The sequence below is a fragment of the Mustelus asterias genome, chromosome X (assembly GCF_964213995.1).
Source record: "Mustelus asterias chromosome X, sMusAst1.hap1.1, whole genome shotgun sequence".
In the NCBI taxonomy this organism is placed as follows: Eukaryota; Metazoa; Chordata; class Chondrichthyes; order Carcharhiniformes; family Triakidae; genus Mustelus; species Mustelus asterias.
Genome location: NC_135834.1, coordinates 3448479 through 3468513, shown reverse-complemented (window position 1 = coordinate 3468513; position 20035 = coordinate 3448479). Strand labels below are relative to the sequence as shown.

Here is a 20035-nt window from a genome sequence, read left to right as displayed (position 1 = left end):
CTCAAGAATGGACAGGCAGGCAGTGCAGGACAGAATGAGCGCACGACCCAGCCTCCCCGATTCTCTGAGGGTGACCTGGGGAGGTTGCTGGATGCAGCAGAGGTGAGGCAGGACACCCTCTTCCCCCCAGGAGGATGCAGACCCAGTGGGGCTGATGGAAATGCGGCCTGGGAGGCAGTCACTTCAGGTCGGGCTGCCGTCAAGACGTGAGCACCTGTCATTTCTCCACTCACTTTGAGGCAACTTCTCGGGGGCACGAGTTTCGGGTGCGAGGGGCAAGGTGTAAAGGAGATGTATGAGGTGTGTTTATTTGCACAGAGAGGGTAGTGGGTGCCTGGAACTCGCTGCCGGGGGAGGTCGTGGAGGCAGATACGATAGTGACCCTGTCTTTACAGCTATGTGAATGGGATGGAAATAGAGACATATGGTCCCCGGAAGGGTAGGGGGTTACAAATCAGATGGGCAGTCTGGTCGCTACAGGCTTGGAGAGCCGAAGGGCCTGTTCCTGTGATGTAATTTTCTTGGTGCTTTGATCTATGTTCAATGGAGAAATGTGAATCATGTGTTTGGCATCCCGGATTCCTCTCCCTCCCTTGCACTTAACCTTATGTCCTGTGCTGCAGGGACTGATCCGGAAGCCCTGGGGCCTTCTGGATTCCAGGCCCCTGCTGCAGCTCCCACAGATCCTGGTCCAGACAGCTCGGACGAGTCCTCGGAGGTCCCTTCACCCATATCGTCCGAGGGTGGCACAGTTTTGGCATCAGCTGCCACCTCACAACTCACCATCCCAGATACTGACACGTCGGTGGGTCCAGTTAGTGATGAGGCTTCTGGGTCACTCTCTGGTGAGCACGACACATCTGATAATGTACATCGGGTGGAGGAAGGAACATCTGAGCCTCTGGCATGCGGGGGCCTGCTGGAGGCGAGGACTCAGCTGGCCCCAGGCTCCATGCTGGGCCTCTGAGATCACTTCTCCCTCAGCTGCTGGAGATGCAGCAACAGAGCCAGGGAATGCAGGAGGGGCTGACGGCCACACTGAACCGACTGCGAGGCTGTTGGGAGGAGTCCCAAAGCTTTCAGGTGGATCAGTTATTGTCTGTCTTGCATGGTTCCCAGGCCAACACTGTAAGGTGGCATCTGCAGTGGAAAGCCTGGGGCAGGGAATCCTCACCATGAGTGGCAGGCTCCAAGCGATGGCTGAGTCACAGCAGAGTCCCAGAGGGCCGCGGGTGAGTCACAGCGGGCCACAGCTGAGGGACTGAACAGGATTCTCGAGAATCTACTGCCCATGGCTGAGGGGCTGCAGAGCTTGCAGGAGACCCAGCGGGACAGCGCTGAGACACAGCGGGCTACGGGAGCAGCCCTTGAGAATGTGGCCCAGTCTCAGAGGGTCATGGCTGAGGGGCTGCAGAATGTGGCCCAGTCTCAGAGGGCACTTGCTGCGGTCATTGACAGGTGGCCCCCCAACTCAGGAGGGCTCGACCACCATGGTAGGACGCAGGTGGTCCTCCAGGACTGGTAGTGCCAGGTAACGCCGGAGCTTCTGGAGCTCACTGCAGAAGTACTGCAGTCCCATGGAGTGACCCAGGGGCCCACAGGAACCCCAAGGGAGGAGGAAGGGCTCGAGCCCATGCTGGGGCCTTCCAGCCAAGAGACTATGGCTACACCTTCTGACTCCCCTCTTCCTGACACCGGGGCATCTCAGGGGCAGCGGGATGAAGAGGGTGTCATGGAAATATCCCAGACACCTGGAAGCCGGCCAGGGCAGTCAAGGTCCAGGACCTCCAGAGGACGCCTGCCACATGCATCACAGGCCATGGCGGGGGTGGGGTGGGGGCGGGGTAGGCAGCTGGCTCCCTCCATGTCTGATGTACATTCTGGGGAGTCACTGAGATGTAGTGGTGGACCACGCGAGGTTAGGAAGTTGTAGTTGTGCTGAGATGTCACGGGTGAAAGGCTGCACTAGTTAGAAAGATATGTAAGCACGTTAACATTTTCTGTTCACAAGTGTTTATTTCAGAACTTATTATTTAAACACCTTAATTGTAATCATTAATTTTTTTTTCACCACCCACCTGTGACTAATTTGTCTCAAATAGGAGTCCTCTTCCATTGATGAAGACCGGAGGGATGCTTCATGTTGTTGTCAGTTGGGGAGACCCCTCAATGCTGTGTCCCTGAGAAAAGGAAACCATTGGTTCCCCAGACCTCACAAGCGATTCCCTCCTGTCCCCCACCCCACCCACCCCAGGGCCCTGTACGGGGGGGGAATGAAACCCATAGACACAAGCTCCTAGCGACTGAACCACCTGGTGATCAGGGCCTGCCTAGCTGCCCTCTCATGCCTCATCCAAGCTGTCAGCTCTCCAGTGCCTGGGTGGTGTCGCTCAGTGTGCTCCTCCTCTTCCTCCTCCTGCTGGGCGTCTCCTCCCCAGCGGTGCCCGGCTGGTCGGCCTCCACATCCTCCTCCTCCTCCTCTAATTAGGTCACCTCTCTGCTGTGCCAGGTTGTGCAGAGCAGGGCACAGCACACCACCATAATGCAGGAGGAGATCAGAGGTCTGTATTGTAGGGCCCGCCAGATCGGTCCAGGCATCAGAATCGCATCATGAGGAGCCCAATGCACCTCTCCACTATCGCGCGGTGGCTACATGGGCCTCATTATAGCGGGTTTCAGCCTCAGGCACAGGCCTCAGTCACAGGCCTCATCAGCCATGTCCGAAGCGGGTAACCCATATCACCCACAAGCCACCTCCGCAGCCTGGGCTCCTCCTCAAATGCCTCCGGGATGTCCGAGCTCCTGACAATGAAGCTGTCATGCACTCTGCCTGGGTGTCTTGCACTCTGCCTGGGTGTCTTGCACTCTGCCTGGGTGTCTTGCACAGACGAGCATAATGTTCATGTTATGGTCACTCACCAGCTGCACATTCAGGGAGTGGAACCCTTTTCTGTTGATGAATCTCCGTGGATTCTGCAGCGGGGCCTTGAGGGTGACGTGTGTGCAGTCGATGGCCCCTGTACGTTAGGCACCCCCACAATGGCTGCAGACTCTGCAGCCCGGGCTTCCTGATGGGCCTGGTCCAGGTTAAATTTGATGTACAGCCCAGCCCAGGCATACAGGGCTTCTGTGACCTGCTTGACACAGGTGTGCACAGCTGACTGGGAGATGCCACAGACATCTCCGCTAGGGGTCTGGAAGGAGCCAGTCGCATCAAAGTTCAGAGTGGCCGTCAATTTGAAGCCACCGAGAGCCCCCTCTCCCCACCACCACCACCCCGAGCTGCCAGGTCCTGCAACAGGTTGCACAGGTGTTGCACTGTCTCCTTTCAGAGGCTGAGATGTTCAAATGACACCCGTGCATGAAATTGCCGGGGTCTCTGCTCCCTCCTTCTCCTGCACCCCACCCCCCCCCCCTCCCCCCCACCCCGCTCTGAGCAAATGGCAGCCGCCTCCTGCCTCTGGTGGTCGTCTCCCTCTCCTCCTGCAAGTGGTAAGGCCCGGGCCTCCTGTGCCCGCAATCCTTCCCTCTGCTCCTCCTCCTCAGCTCCAGCAACAACCAAAGGAACAGCAAGTAAACCTCTATCACTTCTAAGATCAATTGGTTGCATCACAAAAGCTATCTCATCACTCTGAAAGGGCGGGGGGGGGTGGTTTTGGAGATGGAGGGGAACACATGTCGAGGTTAAGGAACGCTGCTTGCCCCTAGCCCAGCAACAGTCACTGTCCATAGCCCCAATTCCCCCAGTCACATGTTCCCCACAATCACAGCTCCTTGAAAAGTTGAGAGGCTGCAGCAGTGCAATTTGCAAGGGCTTTGTGCACATCCTTCAGCTGGCAGAGTGCTGAGTGCACGAGGACCCAGCAGCATCCACAAGACCTGAGGTCAGCGCTGAGACCCAGGTCCGTGCTGCAAGTCGGACATCGGACACCCTGCTGAGAAACAGCCCCCCATCCCCCACACACACTCGCAGAGCCCCCATCGACCCAAGAAACAAAATGGCTGCAACGAAAGGGCCCCTTTCATAAGTAAGCAGCAGAAAGCCGTCGGACGCGAGGCACTTACCTCCTCACTAACCCTCACTGATGGAGCGCCCGAATCGGACTTTTATGAAGCATGTCTGTTTCACGCCGATTCCGGATGGGTGAATGTGGTGGTAAAGGGGAAAGTGCCGTTAAGGTTGGGTGTGCAGCCCATTAAGTCAATTTAAATGCATTCAAATGGCCGCCGCGCCTTTATCGGGCACAGTCCTGATCACATCCATTTTTGGGCCTTGGTAACGTGGACACCGGCGCGGATCGCACTACTCGCCTCACGCCCGATTTTACCAAGTTTTAGTAAAATCAGGCCCATTGTATAGCTCTCAATAGCTAAAACTACTTCATCCTTGAAATAACTGCAAAACTAGATTTTGTTCCACAAGACATAACAGGCTACAAGATGAAGGTATGTAAAATCGCCGGCTCCAACGCACCCCTCCCTGATGAGCTCAATGCATTCTACTCCTGTTTTGAGCAAGAGGTCAGTGAGAGCATGCCCTCCACCCTGGAAGCCCTGGATGAACCTGTATCTGGGGTCACCATTGCAGATGTCAGAGCAGCTTTCTTGAAGGTCAACCCACAGAAAGCGACTGGCCCAGATGGGGTACACGGATGAGCACCCAGATCCTGCGCGGATCAGCTGGCGGGGGTATTCACAGACATCTTCAACCTCTCTATACAACAATCTGAGGTCCCTATCTGCTTCAAGAAGACGACCATCATCCCGGTACCTAACAAAAGCCAGGCAGCGTGCCTTAATGACTATCGTCTGGTGGCTCTGACATCCATCATTATGAAGTGTCTCGAAAGGCTAATCATAGCACGAATCAATTCCAGCCTCCCGGACTACCTGGATCCACTACAGTTTACCTATCGCCGCAACAGGTGCACAGCAGACGCCATCTCCCTGGCCCTGCACTCAACCCTGGAACACCTGGATAAAAAAGACACCTATGTCAGACTCCTCCTTATTGACTACAGCTCAGCCTTCAACACTATTATTCCCACAAAATTCATCTCCAAACTCCGTGGCCTGGGCCTCGGCTCCTCCCTCTGTGACTGGATCCTGAACTTCCTAACTCACAGACCACAATCAGTAAGGATAGGCAACAACACCTCCTCCACGATCATCCTCAACACCGGTGCCCCACAAGGCTGTGTTCTCAGCCCCCTACTATACTCCTTATATACCTGTGATTGTGTGGCCAAATTCCCCTCCAATTCGATTTTCAAATTTGCTGACGACACCACCGTAGTGGGTCGGATCTCAAACAATGATGAGACAGAGTACAGGAATGAGATAGAGAATCTGGTGAACTGGTGCGGCAACAATAATCTCTCCCTCAATGTCGACAAAACGAAGGAGATTGTCATCGACTTCAGGAAGCGTAAAGGAGAACATGCCCCCGTCTACATCAACGGGGACGAAGGAGAAAGGGTCGAGAGCTTCAAGTTTTTAGGTGTCCAGATCACCAACAACCTGTCCTGGTCCCCCCATACTGACACTATAGTTAAGAAAGCCCACCAATGCCTCTACTTTCTCAGAAGACTAAGGAAATTTGGGATGTCAGCTACGACTCTCACCAACTTTTAGAAAGCATTCTTTCTGGTTGTTATCACAACTTGGTATATCTCCTGCTCTGCCCAAGACCGCAAGGAACTACAAAAGATCGTGAATGTAGCCCAATCCATCACGCAAACCAGCCGCCCATCCATTGACTCTGTCTACACTTCCCGCTGCCTCGGCAAAGCAGCCAGAATAATTAAGGACCCCACACACCCCGGACATTCTCTCTTCCACCTTCTTCCATCGGGAAAAAGATACAAAAGTCTGAGGTCACGTACCGACCGACTCAAGAACAGCTTCTTCCCTGCTGCTGTCAGACTTTTGAATGGACTTACCTTGTATTAAGATGATCTTTCTCTACACCCTAGCTATGACTGTAACACTACATTCTGCATTCTCTCCTTTCCTTCTCTATGAACGGTATGCTTTGTCTGTATAGCGCGCAAGAAACAATACTTTTCACTGTCTCCCGATACATGTGACAATAATAAATCAAATATTAAGCTGATCTTTCTCTACACCCTGTCTGTGACTGTAACACTACATTCTGCACCCTCTCCTTTCCTTCTCCCCTATGTACTCTATGAATGGTATGCTTTGTCTGTATCACGTGCAAGAAACAATACTTTTCACTGTATCCCAATACATGTGACAATAATAAATCAAAGACTATAAGAAATAGGCCATTCAGCCCTTCGAGCCTGATGGCTGATCGAGCCTGATCGAGCCTGATGGCTGATCCGACATCCCTCACATCCACTTTTCTGCCTTTTCCTGTAACCCTTGATTCCCTTACTGATCAAAAATCTTTCTCAGCCTTCAATATACACAGGGACTCTGTCCCCACACCTCTCTGTGGCAAGGAGTTCCAAAGACTCATATTCCTCAGAGAAGAAATTCATCCTCATCTCAGTCTTAAATTGGTGACCCTTTATTCTGAGACTCTGCCCTCTGGTCCTAGACTCCCCCATGAGGGGAAACATCCTCTCAGTGTTTACCCTGTCAAGCCCCTTAAGAATCCCATATGTTTCAGTGAGATAACATCTCATTCTTCTAAATTTCTGTTCAACCTTTCCTCATAAGATAATCCCTCCATACCGGAGATCATCCCAGTGAACCTTCTCTGAGCTGCCTCCAATGAAATAATATCTTTCCTTAAAGAATGGGACCAAAAATGCTCACATTCCTCCAGATGTGGTCTCATCAGTACCTTGTGCAGTTGCAGCAAGACTTCCCTACGCTTATACTCCAACCCCTCCTTGTACTGTACTATGTACAGTTCTGGTCACCCTATTATAGAAAGGATATTACTAAACTAGAAAGAGTGCAGAACAGATTTACTAGGATGCTACCGGGACTTGATGGTTTGAGTTATAAGGAGAGGCTGGATAGACTGGGACTTTTTTCTCTGGAGCGTAGGAAGCTAAGGGGTGATCTTATAGAGGTCTATAAAATAATGAGGAGCACAGATCAGCTAGATAGTCAATATCTTTTCCCAAAGGTAGGGGAGTCTAAAACTCGAGGGCATAGGTTTGAGGTGAGAGGGGAGAGATACAAAAGTGTCCAGAGGGGCAATTTTTTCACACAGAGGGTGGTGAGTGTCTGGAACAAGCTGCCAGAGGCAGTAGTAGAGGCGGGTACAATTTTGTCTTTTAAAAAGCATTTAGACAGTTACATGAGTAAGATGGGTATCGAGCGACATGGGCCAAACGCGGGCAATTGGCACTCGCTTAGTCGTTTAAAGAAAAAAAGGGCGGCATGGACAAGTTGGGCCGAAGGACCTGTTTCCATGCTGTGAACCTCTATGACTCTATTCAAAACCAGTGACCCAGTCCATGGGGACTGGGACAGCCCCAGTTGGGTCCATTGGATCATAATGGAGAAAGCAGGGCCCGTGTCTTATAAGGTTCAAGTGCAGGGCAAAATTGTCAGGAAGCACCTGGTCCATCTCAGGAGTAGGGAGCCCATGCCAGTGTAGGCCTCATTAGCAGCCATGGGGTCGACCACTGCCAGTGTCGAGTCTTGAATGGAAGTCGACCCCACACCTGCCCTTCCAGTTGATGAGGACACGGATTCCTAAAGTAGAAGTAGAAGAGACAGGCGGCCCTATCGAAGTGAGACCTCAGGAAGAACCAGAGTCGGTGGCTTTATGGCGCTCCCTTTTGGAAGCAAAAGTCTCCGATCCGCTCCACATATCCTGATCCAGTCCTGCCTCACATCAACCCCGGTGGAGAAGACCCCTCACTCCCACGGCACCGCGCCTCGCCTGCGCCCCACCACCCCGTGGCGGAAGTACACAGGACTTGAGGAGAGAGGGATGTTATGTGGGCCACAGGGGATCGTCAATAGATCTCCCCATGGGCCTCATAGAATATGAGCTCCCCTATTAGGCAAGTGGGGGCTCAGCCAATAGGGTGGGGGTGGGGAGGGTTTAAAACCAGCTGGCTTTGATTTGGTTTATTCTTGTCACATGTATTAGTATACTGTGAAAAGTATTGTTTCTTGCGCATTATTCAGGCAAGGTCGGCAGTCGATAGACTCGGGACCGATCTGCACTCTGTAGCCATTGAATGGTGTTCAGATCTCACTGTAAATAAATAGCTGATTGGTGATGGAAGACTGGCCTCAGTAAGATTATTACATTCTCCCTTTCCTGAAGCTGTTTTGCCATCTGGACTGTATTCCCCTGTGACTGGATGCAACTGTCCAGAAACTCCCCCCCCCGCCCCCCGCCCTTTTTTTATGTGTCAGTGTAGTATAAGGGTCTAGTAGTTACAGGGTTAATGTGCTACTGAGAACAGTACTGCCCATACAATGATATAAGAGAGCACAAGACCCACACCCAGGGTCAGTCTGGTGTGGGACAGAGCTGTGTGTACCAGCCAGAATGGAGACAGCTCCTACCCTTTACTCTATATTTGTAAATAGTTCCAAAAGTCAAAGACTTACAGTTAGTCTATGTATGACTACGAAGACTTCTTCAGACCTACCTACCGAATTGTAACCAACACCCTACAACAATCAGAGACTATGCAACTCACATTGCAGCTCAATGACTCTGAGCTGGAGAGAGCTCCCACATACGTTTGCTCACGAGGGTCGTGCCATCTACAAATTCCCACATTCTGCAGTCTAAGCACATAACCCGTTCTACCATATCTCTTTGTTCAACAATTATTTTTGGTTATCATGGAGTTTAACTAGTTAAGCTAAAAAATGAATATGCTACATGTATTTTCCTGGTCCTAGTTTACTGAAAGAAAGAAACTTTAAAACTCACCAACCAATCACTTTGCCTGCTTAGCTAATTAATGCAGGTTCAGAAGAGGAGCATTATTCTGTTGAGTCTAAAACATCCTGACACATAGGAGTGGCGGCACGGCAGCACAGTGGTTATCACTGCTACCTCACAGCGCCAGGGACCCAGGTTCAATTCCGGCCTCGAGTGACTGTGCGGAGATTGAACGTTCTCCCCGTGTCTGCACGGGTTTCCTCGAGGTGTTCTGGTTTCCTCCCACAGTCCAAAGATGTGCGGGTTCAATGGATTGACCATGCTAGTTTAGCAGGGTAAATATGTGGGGTTACGAGAATAGGGCCTGGGTGGGATCGTGGCCGGTGCAGACTTGATAGGCCGAATGGTCTCCTTCTGCACTGTAGAGATTCTATGAGTGCATTATTGCATGAACATTTTCACCAACCCAGTGAATCTGCCATTGCTTCAAAACCCCTGGTTCACTGTACCTGCAGTGGGCTGCTCTTCATTTCAGCTCCTGAATAATACTTTGTCAAATTGAAATTAAGCTTTTAAATTAAAACAGCTTGGATCCTTTCCAACAACAAGTTTCCCTGCCCATACTCTTGCATCAAATGAATACAAGCTATGCATGTTCAAATAAATTAGGTTAAATGTACAAAAATACTTTCAATCTTTAACCTGTAAAATTTGAATGCACATTCAAAAATTTTATATTGCAGGCTAAGTGCACCAAACCAATCCATGTCACAATAATTCCAAAATTACAAGATGTCAAATTATTTGGAGAGAAAGTGAGCTGAACATTTATAATGAAGGAAACAGGCATGCAAACCTTCTGAAATGCTGGACTTCAAAAATTTTGGTCATGCCTTAATGGAACTTGGATGGTACACTGTTATTAGTGAACTGTGCTAATTATACATCAATTGCATCAGCAAATTAACAACTAGGAAAAAGAGTTTCTTTTGCAATATACAAAGTGCAAGTTCTTCATAAAACTCCAACAGAAATTGGAATATCACAAGAGAGCATATTAATGATTTATACTAATTACTTAAAAAGTTTAGTTACAAAACAAAACAGAACAAAATAGAATTCTACAGTGCAGAAGGAGGCCATTTGGCCCATCGAGTCTGCACCGACCACAATCCCACCCAGGTCCTATTCCCGTAACCCCACATATTTACCCTGCTAATCCCCCTGACACTAGGGTTAATTTAGCATGGCCAATCCACCTAACCTGCACATCTTTGGACTGTGGGAGGAAACCCACACAGACACAGGGAGAACGTGCAAACTCCGCACAGACAGTGATCCAAGCTGGGAATTGAACCCGGGTCCCTGGCGCTGTGAGGCAGCAGTGCTAACCACTGTGCCACCCTAACAGACTTTCTCCTACAATTCTAACATGTCAATTCTGATCTTCATGAAACTTAGGGGTATAATTGTTATTCATTAGGGAGGATGTATTATGCTAATTGGACCACATTTACAAATGAGGTTAATTACAAATCAACTTCTGTAACACAAAATCTAGAAGTCCTAGCTTGAAGTGTTGAGAATAGAGGCATAGTCATAGAAATCATAGAAACCCTACAGTGCAGAAGGAGGCCATTCGGCCCATCGAGTCTGCACCGACCACAATCCCACCCAGGCCCTTCCCCCACATATTTACCCGCTAATCCCTCTAACCTACACATCCCAGGACTCTAAGGGGCAATTTTTAATCTGGCCAATCAACCTAACCCGCACATCTTTGGACTGTGGGAGGAAACCGGAGCACCCGGAGGAAACCCACGCAGACACGAGGAGAATGTGCAAACTCCACACAGACAGTGACCCGAGCCGGGAATCGAACCCGGGACCCTGGAGCTGTGAAGCATATTGGATCTAACATTAGTGAATACAGTCGTAAAACAATTGCTCAATCATTTATGAACCACAGTATAATAAATTAAAGGCTGTAGCAGGGCAGGATGTCAGCTGATTGTGTGGCATTAATGTCCTCAAAGTGCCAGACCCTCTGTCAGTTCATCCTGTTATTTTATTCTAGTGAAGTGATAAAATAGCAATATCAGCCACATAAGAAGAAGGAATTATTTTGTGGGGGTGGACAGGGGTCAATTTTATCCCTTTCACATTCAGGGTCAGGAGGGGGGTGTTATAAAAATCAGAAGATTTGCAAAACCCAACTCACAAACATGCCTGTTTCCATTTTAACCACATGCAAGTAACCCACTCTGTGGAGGTCAGTTTGTAGTCATATTTAAATGAAGGCCGATTCTCAATATCTTGGCAATTAATTCAATTTAATATCGTTTCCCAGGGCTTGGGAAATCTGGCAGCTAAAAGATGGGAGCAACAGCAGCCTGTTGGTAATTGCTGTTTAAGTATTGCTTTTGGATCCAGAAGAGCAAGAGTGCTTTCCCCTGTCCCCTTCCCCCACCCCTCGGTCCCACAAGCAAATCCTTTACTGTGATTGGTCACCCAAACAACCCTCCCAAGCCAAAACCTGCTACCCTTCCTGGTGGCTGGAAACTGGCCTGTCAAACTGGCTAGTTGCCAAGCACAAAACAGAATTTTAAAAGGCCAATGAGGTTTTATCATTAAATTTGGCTGGCAAATCACTTCCATTCCCCACTTTCACCCCCTTCCCCAGAAATATCTCGACTTTTGTATTTCCTCTTCACTTAATTGTCCAATTATCTCTTCTGTGATTGCTTACAAACATTAACTGTTAATCCAATAAGTAGCTGTAAAACCCCAAGAATGAACAAACTTAACATTAACAACATTTGGGTCACAGTTGCTTTTCAAAAGTAGTTTGTATGCCATAATTGTGTGCTGTTGGCACACATATCTATTTAACAGTTTCTCATTTTGGCAATTCACTCGAGAAGTTAAACTAAATATGAGGAGATGAAACTGAGGAGGCTATGCTTGGATAGCGCACAAAAACGCTACCAAGATTCTGTAGACACTTCTGCATTAAATGCTCAAAGTTGCTAAGAGAAGCAAGAGGCAGCTTTGGCCTCAGGATCTACAGTTCTCTGACAAACATGAGGACAATGGCCTGTTTCGAACCGAGAAGCTGGATCAAAGACTATCTCACGCCAGACCAACATAAAAAAATAACAAGCACTGCTTCAACAGTAAAGATATCAACAGAAATATTACAAATTTAAACTTCCTTTTGCCTTTGTAAATTTTACTTAAACTTTCTCTAAAAGCTTTTTTTTGAAGTTGCAAGCCCTTTGCTGCACAGGCATGTTTTTCAAAAACTGACAGTTCCCAGGATTAAACTGGCACCATTTAAACTTTAAATAAAGGGCTTTCTGTATTACAGAAACTCTCTCTTTCTACTTCTCATACTTGAAATCTAGATTTCTAGCACATCCAATTCTTCATGGGAGCCCGAAATGAGAGTGGGGAAAGTAGGCTAATTGTGGGCATGAAAACATCAATGGTTGACAGCCAGTTTTGTCAGAGATCTCTTTGTAATAAAGTTGTCAAAAGCAGTGCAATCACTTTCAAATTGGGAATTCAAGACTTTGAGCAAAGCCATGGATAGGACAGAAAATGTGAGACCAGATCACACACAGTCCAAGGGCTGTGCAACAAAGTGATTTCAAAGCCTGTATGTCCCCAATTGGAACACAGGCCTGGGCCTGAATTCTCCTTTAACACACGCCCCACTGCCAATGAAAACAGAGAATTTGGTGCTCAGCCAAATCGCCATTCACTGCCAAAAGAGAAAATGCTGGAAAATCTCAGCAGGTCTGGCAGCATGTGTAAGGAGAGAAAAGAGCTGACGTTTCGAGTCCAGATGACCCTTTGTCAAAGCTTAAAGGCATCATTTTTTTTCGCCATTCACTGCAGCGAGACCGGAAAATCCCAGCTGGGGGTGAGGTCAGAGAATTCCGGCCCAGGTCTGGGTTTCTTAACTGGATTTCCTGGTTGTGACATCAGACCTTTGAGAAATGAACCGGTGTCTTCAGTCACAAAGGAAACACAAGCTAATTGGGAAGCATAAATGGGCCGAGAGATTGGGTTTCAGCCCGTGGTCAGAACAGGCCTCTCAAAAGTTGTTTCCCTTCAGCAGAAAGAGAGCAAACGCAAACTCTCTTGGTGAAGCTGTGTTTGTGAAGCTAAAAACTGTGTGAGCTATCCAGACACATTAAAGAGCTGTGAGGGTTTTACCAGAGCCGGCCATGCCATGTATTGGGATGTTACTGAGTGGTCAGGTGAAGGGGAGTCTGGAAAACTACACCACCAGGACTGCCATGACTCGAGTGAAAGAGGTTCCACAAGAGTGTACCCTTTAGTGATAATCATATCTGTGGATCTTGGACTGAGTGAAGCAGTTGTCGGAGGAACAAATCCCATGTGATGAAGAGTGGGAAGATAAAGTGATACGAGACATTAGGACTGCACGTGATGTGTTCTACCTAAGAAATCTGAAATTTGTCTTCATTGTATGATTTATTTATACTGTAATCTTTGGTTTCTATTGAATACAATTGGACTGTCAGCTCATGTTAAGTAAAGTTTATTTATTAGTCACAAGTGCGCTTACATTCACACTTAAATGAAGTTACTGTGAAAATCCTACAATGAGGGAGAATTTAGCACAGTCAATACACCTAACCCGCACATCTTTTGGACTGTGGGAGGAAACTGGAGCACCCGGAGGAAACCCACGCAGACACGGGGAGAATGTGCAAACTCCGCACAAGACAGTGACCCAAGGCTGGAATTGAACCCGGGTCCCTGGCGCTGTGAGGCAGCAGTGCTGACCACTGTGCCACTGTTTTGGATTGACTGTTAAAGCTTTAAAATAATGATATTTTGTTGATCAATTTCTTCCATTGGGGTCATTTGAAAAGTTTTATTCTTTCAGGGGATTGTAACAACTACAGAAGAAGCTCACTAAGGCCACAGTTGGCTCATGGTCGATACCTTAGCTGGAAATGTTCCTCCTTTTGTAAGCTTCTTCTGGACTGAGGCTGATTCTCCTTCCTTCCCTTACTGGAGGAGATTAGCTGTGGAGGGCGCATGACGTAAACAGTATCCAAAATTGATTTGCTCCTTCCTCAATTGCATAATTGGGATTGGGAACTCATATAAGAATTCCTGGGTAAGAAGCTCCCACCACTCATTGGGCAGGATTTTACAGCATCGCTCCACCTGAGACTGGAAAATCCCACCCGAGGTCAATGGACTTTCCGTTATCCGATTCCCATGGCGGGCGCAGTGATAGAATTCCAGCGAGTGTCACAACACATGCCACAACGAAACATCAACATGTTCACTTCTTCCCAATTGTGCTCATTAAATAAATGCATCAATAAAAAGGCCATTAAATAACCAGGGAAAACAAGTTGTAACAATCTTATTATTTTGTTTAATATTTACTTGTTCTATATTTGAATAGGATGAAATCATAATGAAGGGAAAAAGAGAAGTGTCATACCTGCTTAGTGATAGCCAAAACGTCATGTTGCTCTGTCAGATTGCCAGTTTCCATTGTACATCACTGAAAAAAAAAGGTTAATCTGCATTATTGCATAATGCGGAACAGAATACAAACAATGAATAACGGTTGAAGAATATTATTAACGTAAAATCATTTGGGTTACCCTCTAAATGCTTGGTTTAAAAATAAATGATTTGATTTATTATTGTCACATGTACTGGGAGACAGGGAAAAGTATTGTTTCTTGCACGCTATACAAAGCATACTGTTCATAGAGAAGGAAAGGAGAGAGTGCAGAATGTAGTGTTACAGTTATAGCTAGGGTGTACCAAGATAAAAGCAAAATACTGCGGATGCTGGAATCTGAAACACAAACAGACAATGCTGGAAAATCTCAGCAGGTCTGACAGCATCTGTGGAGAGAGAATTGAGCCAACGTTTCGAGTCTGGATGACCCTTTGTCATCAACAATGTTCTAGCGAACCCCAATGCAAACTGGAGGAACCGCACCTCATCTTCCGATTGGGCACTTTGCAGCCTTCCGGACTGAACATTGAGTTCAACAACTTCAAAGCATGAACTCTTCCCTCCACCTTCAGCCCATTTCCATTTATTTTATTACATTCTGCGCGGGTTTTCTCCGGATGCTCTGGTTTCCTCCCACAGTCCAAAGATGTGCAAGTTAGGTTGATTGGCTATGCTAAATTGACACTAGTGTTGGGGGATTAGCAGGGTAAATGCGTGGGATTACAGGAATAGGGCCTAGGTGGGATTGTGGTCAGTACAGACTCAATGGGCCGAATGGCCTCCTTCTGTACTATTGGATTCTATAATTCTATTGTTTCTTCTTTTCTTCTCATTCATCCATTTTTTTATCATCCTTCTTTCTCTCTTCCATTTTTCCACTTCTCCATTCCCGCTCTCCTTCTGTACCTCTTGTTCTCCCATTCTGATCTCTTAATGGACACTTTTAGCACCTCTCTCAGCCGTCTTTATCCTCATTTGAATTCCCTTTGTCCAATTACAGCTACACCACCCCCACCCCCCCCCCCCCCGCCACCCTCATAGTATAAATCTTCTCTGATTTTCTTTGCCCTTAGCTCTGACGAAGGGTCATCCAGAGGGGTCTCTCTCTCCACAGATGCTGTCAGACCTGCTGAGATTTTCCAGCATTTTCTGATTTTTGTATGTCTTGTGTACCATGATGACATGATGTCACAATGGTTAGCACTGCTGCCTCACAGCACCAGGGACCCGGGTTCGATTCCCATCTTGGGTCACTGTCTGTGTGGAGTCTGCACATTCTCCCCCCGTGTCTGCATGGGTTTCCTCCGGGTGCTCCAGTTTGCTCCCACAGTCTGAAAGACATGTTGGTTGGGGTGCATTGGCCGTGCTAAATTCTCCCTCAGTGTACCTGAAGGAGTGTGGCGACTAGGGGATTTTCACAGTAACTTCATTGCAGTGTTAATGTAACCCTACTTGTCACAATAATAATAAACTTTTGCATGGAATATCTTGAAAATTCTCATGAATATAATTTCTCAATAAATAATCATCCATCAGTTGTTCAGCTGTCTTAGACAGCATGCTGCAAAAGAGCAACTTATGCAGACAAAATTTAAACTGAACTATGTCAGGTATAAAATAGCTACTGTGAATGAATTTTGATTTGATTTATTATTGTTGCATGTATTAACATACAGTGAAAAGTATTGTTTCTTGTGCGCTATACAGACAAAGCGTACCGTTCATAGAGAAGGAAACGAGGGAGTGCAAAATGTAGTGTTACAATCATAAAGATGTAGAGAAAGATCAACTTAATGCAAAGTAAGTCCATTCAAGTCTGACAGCAGCAGGGAAGAAGCTGTTCTTCAGTCGGTTGGTACGTGACCTCAGACTTTTGTATCTTTTTCCCCGACAGAAGGTGGTGGAAGAGAGAATGTCCGGGGTGTGTGTGGGGTCCTTAATTATGTTGGCTGCTTTCCCGAGGCAGCGGGAAGTGTAGATGGAGTCAATGGATGGGAGGCTGGTTTGCGTGATGGACTGGGCTACATTCACGACCTTTTGTAGTTCCTTGCGGTCTTGGGCTGAGCAGGAGCCATACCGAGCTGTGATACAACCAGAAAGAATGCTTTCTATGGTGCATCTGTAAAAGTTGGTGAGAGTTGGTGAATTTAATTCGTGCAATATTCTACTGTCCTCCCAAGTACAATAACCTTTTTCTCACTGAGAATGTCTTCATTGCTCCCCTTCCTCAGTATCTTCACCAAACCATAGGAAGGTTATGGAGCAGAAAGAGACCAATCAGCCCATGTCTGTGCCAGACAAAAGAGAGAAAGAAGGTTTACGAGACTAACATCAGGAAAGTTGTCTTATGAGGAAAGGTTGGACAGGCTAGGTTTGTATCCATTGGAGTTTAGAAGAGTAAGAGGTGAATGGATCGAAACCTTTAAGATCTTGAGGGGTATCGACAGGGTGGATGTGGAGAGGATGTTTCCCCTTGTGGGAGAATCTAGGACTCGGGGTCATTGTTTGACAATTACAAGGGGGCACAAGTTCAAGGTAAGGGGGGGGGAGAAGGTTCAGTGGAGATGTGTGGGGAAGTTTTTTTATGATGTGGAGATGCCAGCGTTGGACTGGGGTAAACACAGTAAGAAGTTTAACAACACCAGGTTAAAGTCCAACAGGTTTATTTGGTAGCAAAAGCCACACAAGCTTTCGGAGCTCCAAGCCCCTTCTTCAGGTGAGTGGGAATTCTGTTCACAAATTCTGTATTGTCTCCAGACAGGACAGTCCTGTCTGGAGACAATACACATCTCTTTAGCCTGTCTTGATGCTCTCTCACTGTATGTTAATACATCAAGACAGGCTAAAGAGATGTGTATTGTTTGTATCTTAAAGACTTGATTAGTTGTAAGTATTCACATTCCAACCATTATTCATGTAAATTGAGTCTGTGTCTTTATATGCCCTGTTTGTGAACAGAATTCCCACTCACCTGAAGAAGGGGCTTGGAGCTCCGAAAGCTTGTGTGGCTTTTGCTACCAAATAAACCTGTTGGACTTTAACCTGGTGTTGTTAAACTTCTTACAAGGTTTTTTACACAGAGGGTGGTGGGGGCCTGGAATGCGCTGCCAGGTTGAGGCAGATATGTTAGCCACATTTAAGACTTATCTTGATAGGCATATGAACAGACAGGGAATAGAGGGATATAAGCGGTTGGTTTAAATAGGACAACGTGATTGGCGTAGCTTGGCGGGCCGAAGGGCCTGTTCCTGTGCTATACTGTTCTTTGTTCAAATAGGGGTCGCCCATTTAGGATGGAGAGGGAGAGAATGTTTTTCTCTCAGAGGGTTGAGTGTCTTTGGAACTTTCTTCCTCAAAAGGGGTGGAAGCCGAATCTTTGAATATTTTTAAAGGCAGAGCTAGATAGATTCTTGATTAACAAAGGGGTGAAAGGTTTTGGGAGCAGTCAGGAGTTAACACTAACATTAGATCAACCATGATCTTATTGAATGGTGGAGTAGGCTTGAGGGGCTGAGAGGCCTTACTCCATGGCCTACTCCTGCTCAGAGTTTGTATGCAACCCCGCCTCCTTTTTCCTTCCCTATCTTTTCTGAACACTTTATTAGTCTTGAACATTAAGTGTCCTCGCCATTTTAAGCAACATTACCATTCTTGCCTCTGCATTCCACGGCTATGTGTGCTTGTAGCTAACTTCATTCAGCAGACATTGTAAACCTGTCTTTGTATTTTTCGTAGTCCTTGTTAGTGCACTCATATACAATATGGCAGTACTGTACTTACTTCTCTAGTACTACCTAACACTCTCAGTTGGGCATTCCCAACCACACCAGTGAAACTCCCCAGCAGGACATTGGTCCCAGTCCTGTTGAAATACAATCTGTCCTTTTTGAATGGGTGCAGCTGCAGGCACACATGGTTCCCCCAAGACGCATGAAGTTACCCGAGAGGGTAGGCTGGGGTAAGGGGGTCGGAAGCCAGGTGAGCGGGTGGGTTAGGGTCACAGATAAGGGATGGGTGAGGGGGTAGTGTGGGTTAGGGTGGCAGGTGAGAGATAGAGGGGTTAGGGTGGGTGAGGAGGAGCAGCATGGTGAAAGGTTGGTCTATAAAGGGTGCAGGGTGTCAGGTGAGTGGGTGGGTCAGAGGGCTGGGCTGGAGGTAAATGGGTGAACGTGGGTGTGGGCAGTGAGTGAGGAGTTGGGCGGGGGGGGGGGGTAAAAATGGGGTTGTCAAGGGATCCAGTGAGAGGAGAGGCGAGGGTGGCAGTCAGTCCGGCAGTTGCCCAGGAGTTAGAATTAGTTTTAACCTTTCTAACACTTCTTAGGTAAGTATTCTGGAAACATTTGACTGTAACTCATTAGAGATTTTATCAAAGGGTTCAGATGCATGGTCCATCTGTAGCAATTTCTACAATCAGTGCATTAGGAAGGCAGACAGATCCATAGTGCCTCTTGGGACTAGTGTTCGGGTATGTCTATCCAGAGATCAGATGCTCAGCACCAGAAAGTAGTGGTGAACGGTTGTTTTTTGGACTGTTACCCTACACTCAGTCCCCTCCTCCAGATTGTCTATATAAATGGTAAATAGTTGAGGCCCCAGTACCGATCCCTGCGGCACGCCACTAGTTACCATCCGCCAACCAGAAAAGCACCCATTTATTCCGGCTCTCTGCTTCCTGTCGGATAGCCAATCCCCAATCCACGCTAACACCCTACCCCCAACTCCGTGTGACCCAATCTTCTTCAGCAACCTTTTGTGAGGCACCTTATCAAACGCCTTTTGGAAATCTAAAAACACCGCATCCACCGGTTCCCCTCCGTCAACCGCACTAGTCACATCTTCATAAAAATCCAACAAGTTCGTCAAGCACGACTTTCCCCTCATGAATCCATACTACGTCTGCTAAATCGAACCATTCTTATCCAGATGGCCTGCTATTTCTTCTTTAATGATGGATTCCAGCATTTTCCCAACTACAGACGTTAAGCTAACCGGCCTGTAGTTACCCGCCTTTTGTCTATTTCCTTTTTTAAACAGCGGCGTAACATTAGCCGTTTTCCAATCCGAGTATAAAAGTTGGAGTGTTATGGTAAGGTTATATAACAGTAAGAAGTCTCACAACACCAGGTTAAAGTCCAACAGGTTTATTTGGTAGCAAATACCATAAGCTTTCGGAGCTTGCTGCTCCTTCGTCAGACTCCACATCAAGGTTATATAAGGCATTGGTGAGGCCGAATTTAGAGTATTGTGTACAGTTTTAGTCGCCTAGTTACAGGAAGGATGTAAATAAGGTTGAAAGAGTGCCGAAAAGGTTCACAAGGATGTTGCCGGGACTTGAGAAGCTGAGTTACAGAGAGAGATTGAATAGGTTGGGACTTTATTCCCTGGAGTGTAGATTTGATAGAGGCGTATAAGATTTTGATGGGTATAGATAGAGTGAATGCAAGCAGGCATTTTCCACTGAGGCTAGGGGAGAAAAAAACCAGAGGGCATGGGTTAAGGGTGCAAGGAGAAAAGTTTAAAGGGAATATTAGGGAGGGCTTCTTCACGCAGAGAGTGGTGGGAGTGTGGAATGAGCTGCCAGATAAAGTGGTAAATGCTTTGAACATTTAAGAAAAACTTGGACGGGTTCATGGATGAGAGGGGTGTGGAGGGATATGGTCCAAGTGCAG

At 47.3% G+C, this 20035-nt stretch overlaps 1 protein-coding gene across 1 annotated transcript in view; it reads right to left on the bottom strand.

The window, feature by feature from the left end:
- pou6f1 (POU class 6 homeobox 1) overlaps positions 1-14390 on the bottom strand; it is a 161313-nt gene extending 146923 nt beyond the window's left edge. Inside the window, exon 1 of the mRNA XM_078200995.1 lies at positions 14337-14390. Coding sequence (XP_078057121.1) covers positions 14337-14390 — 54 coding nt within the window. The remainder of the gene's footprint in view (positions 1-14336) is intronic.
- Positions 14391-20035: the final 5645 nt, after the last annotated feature.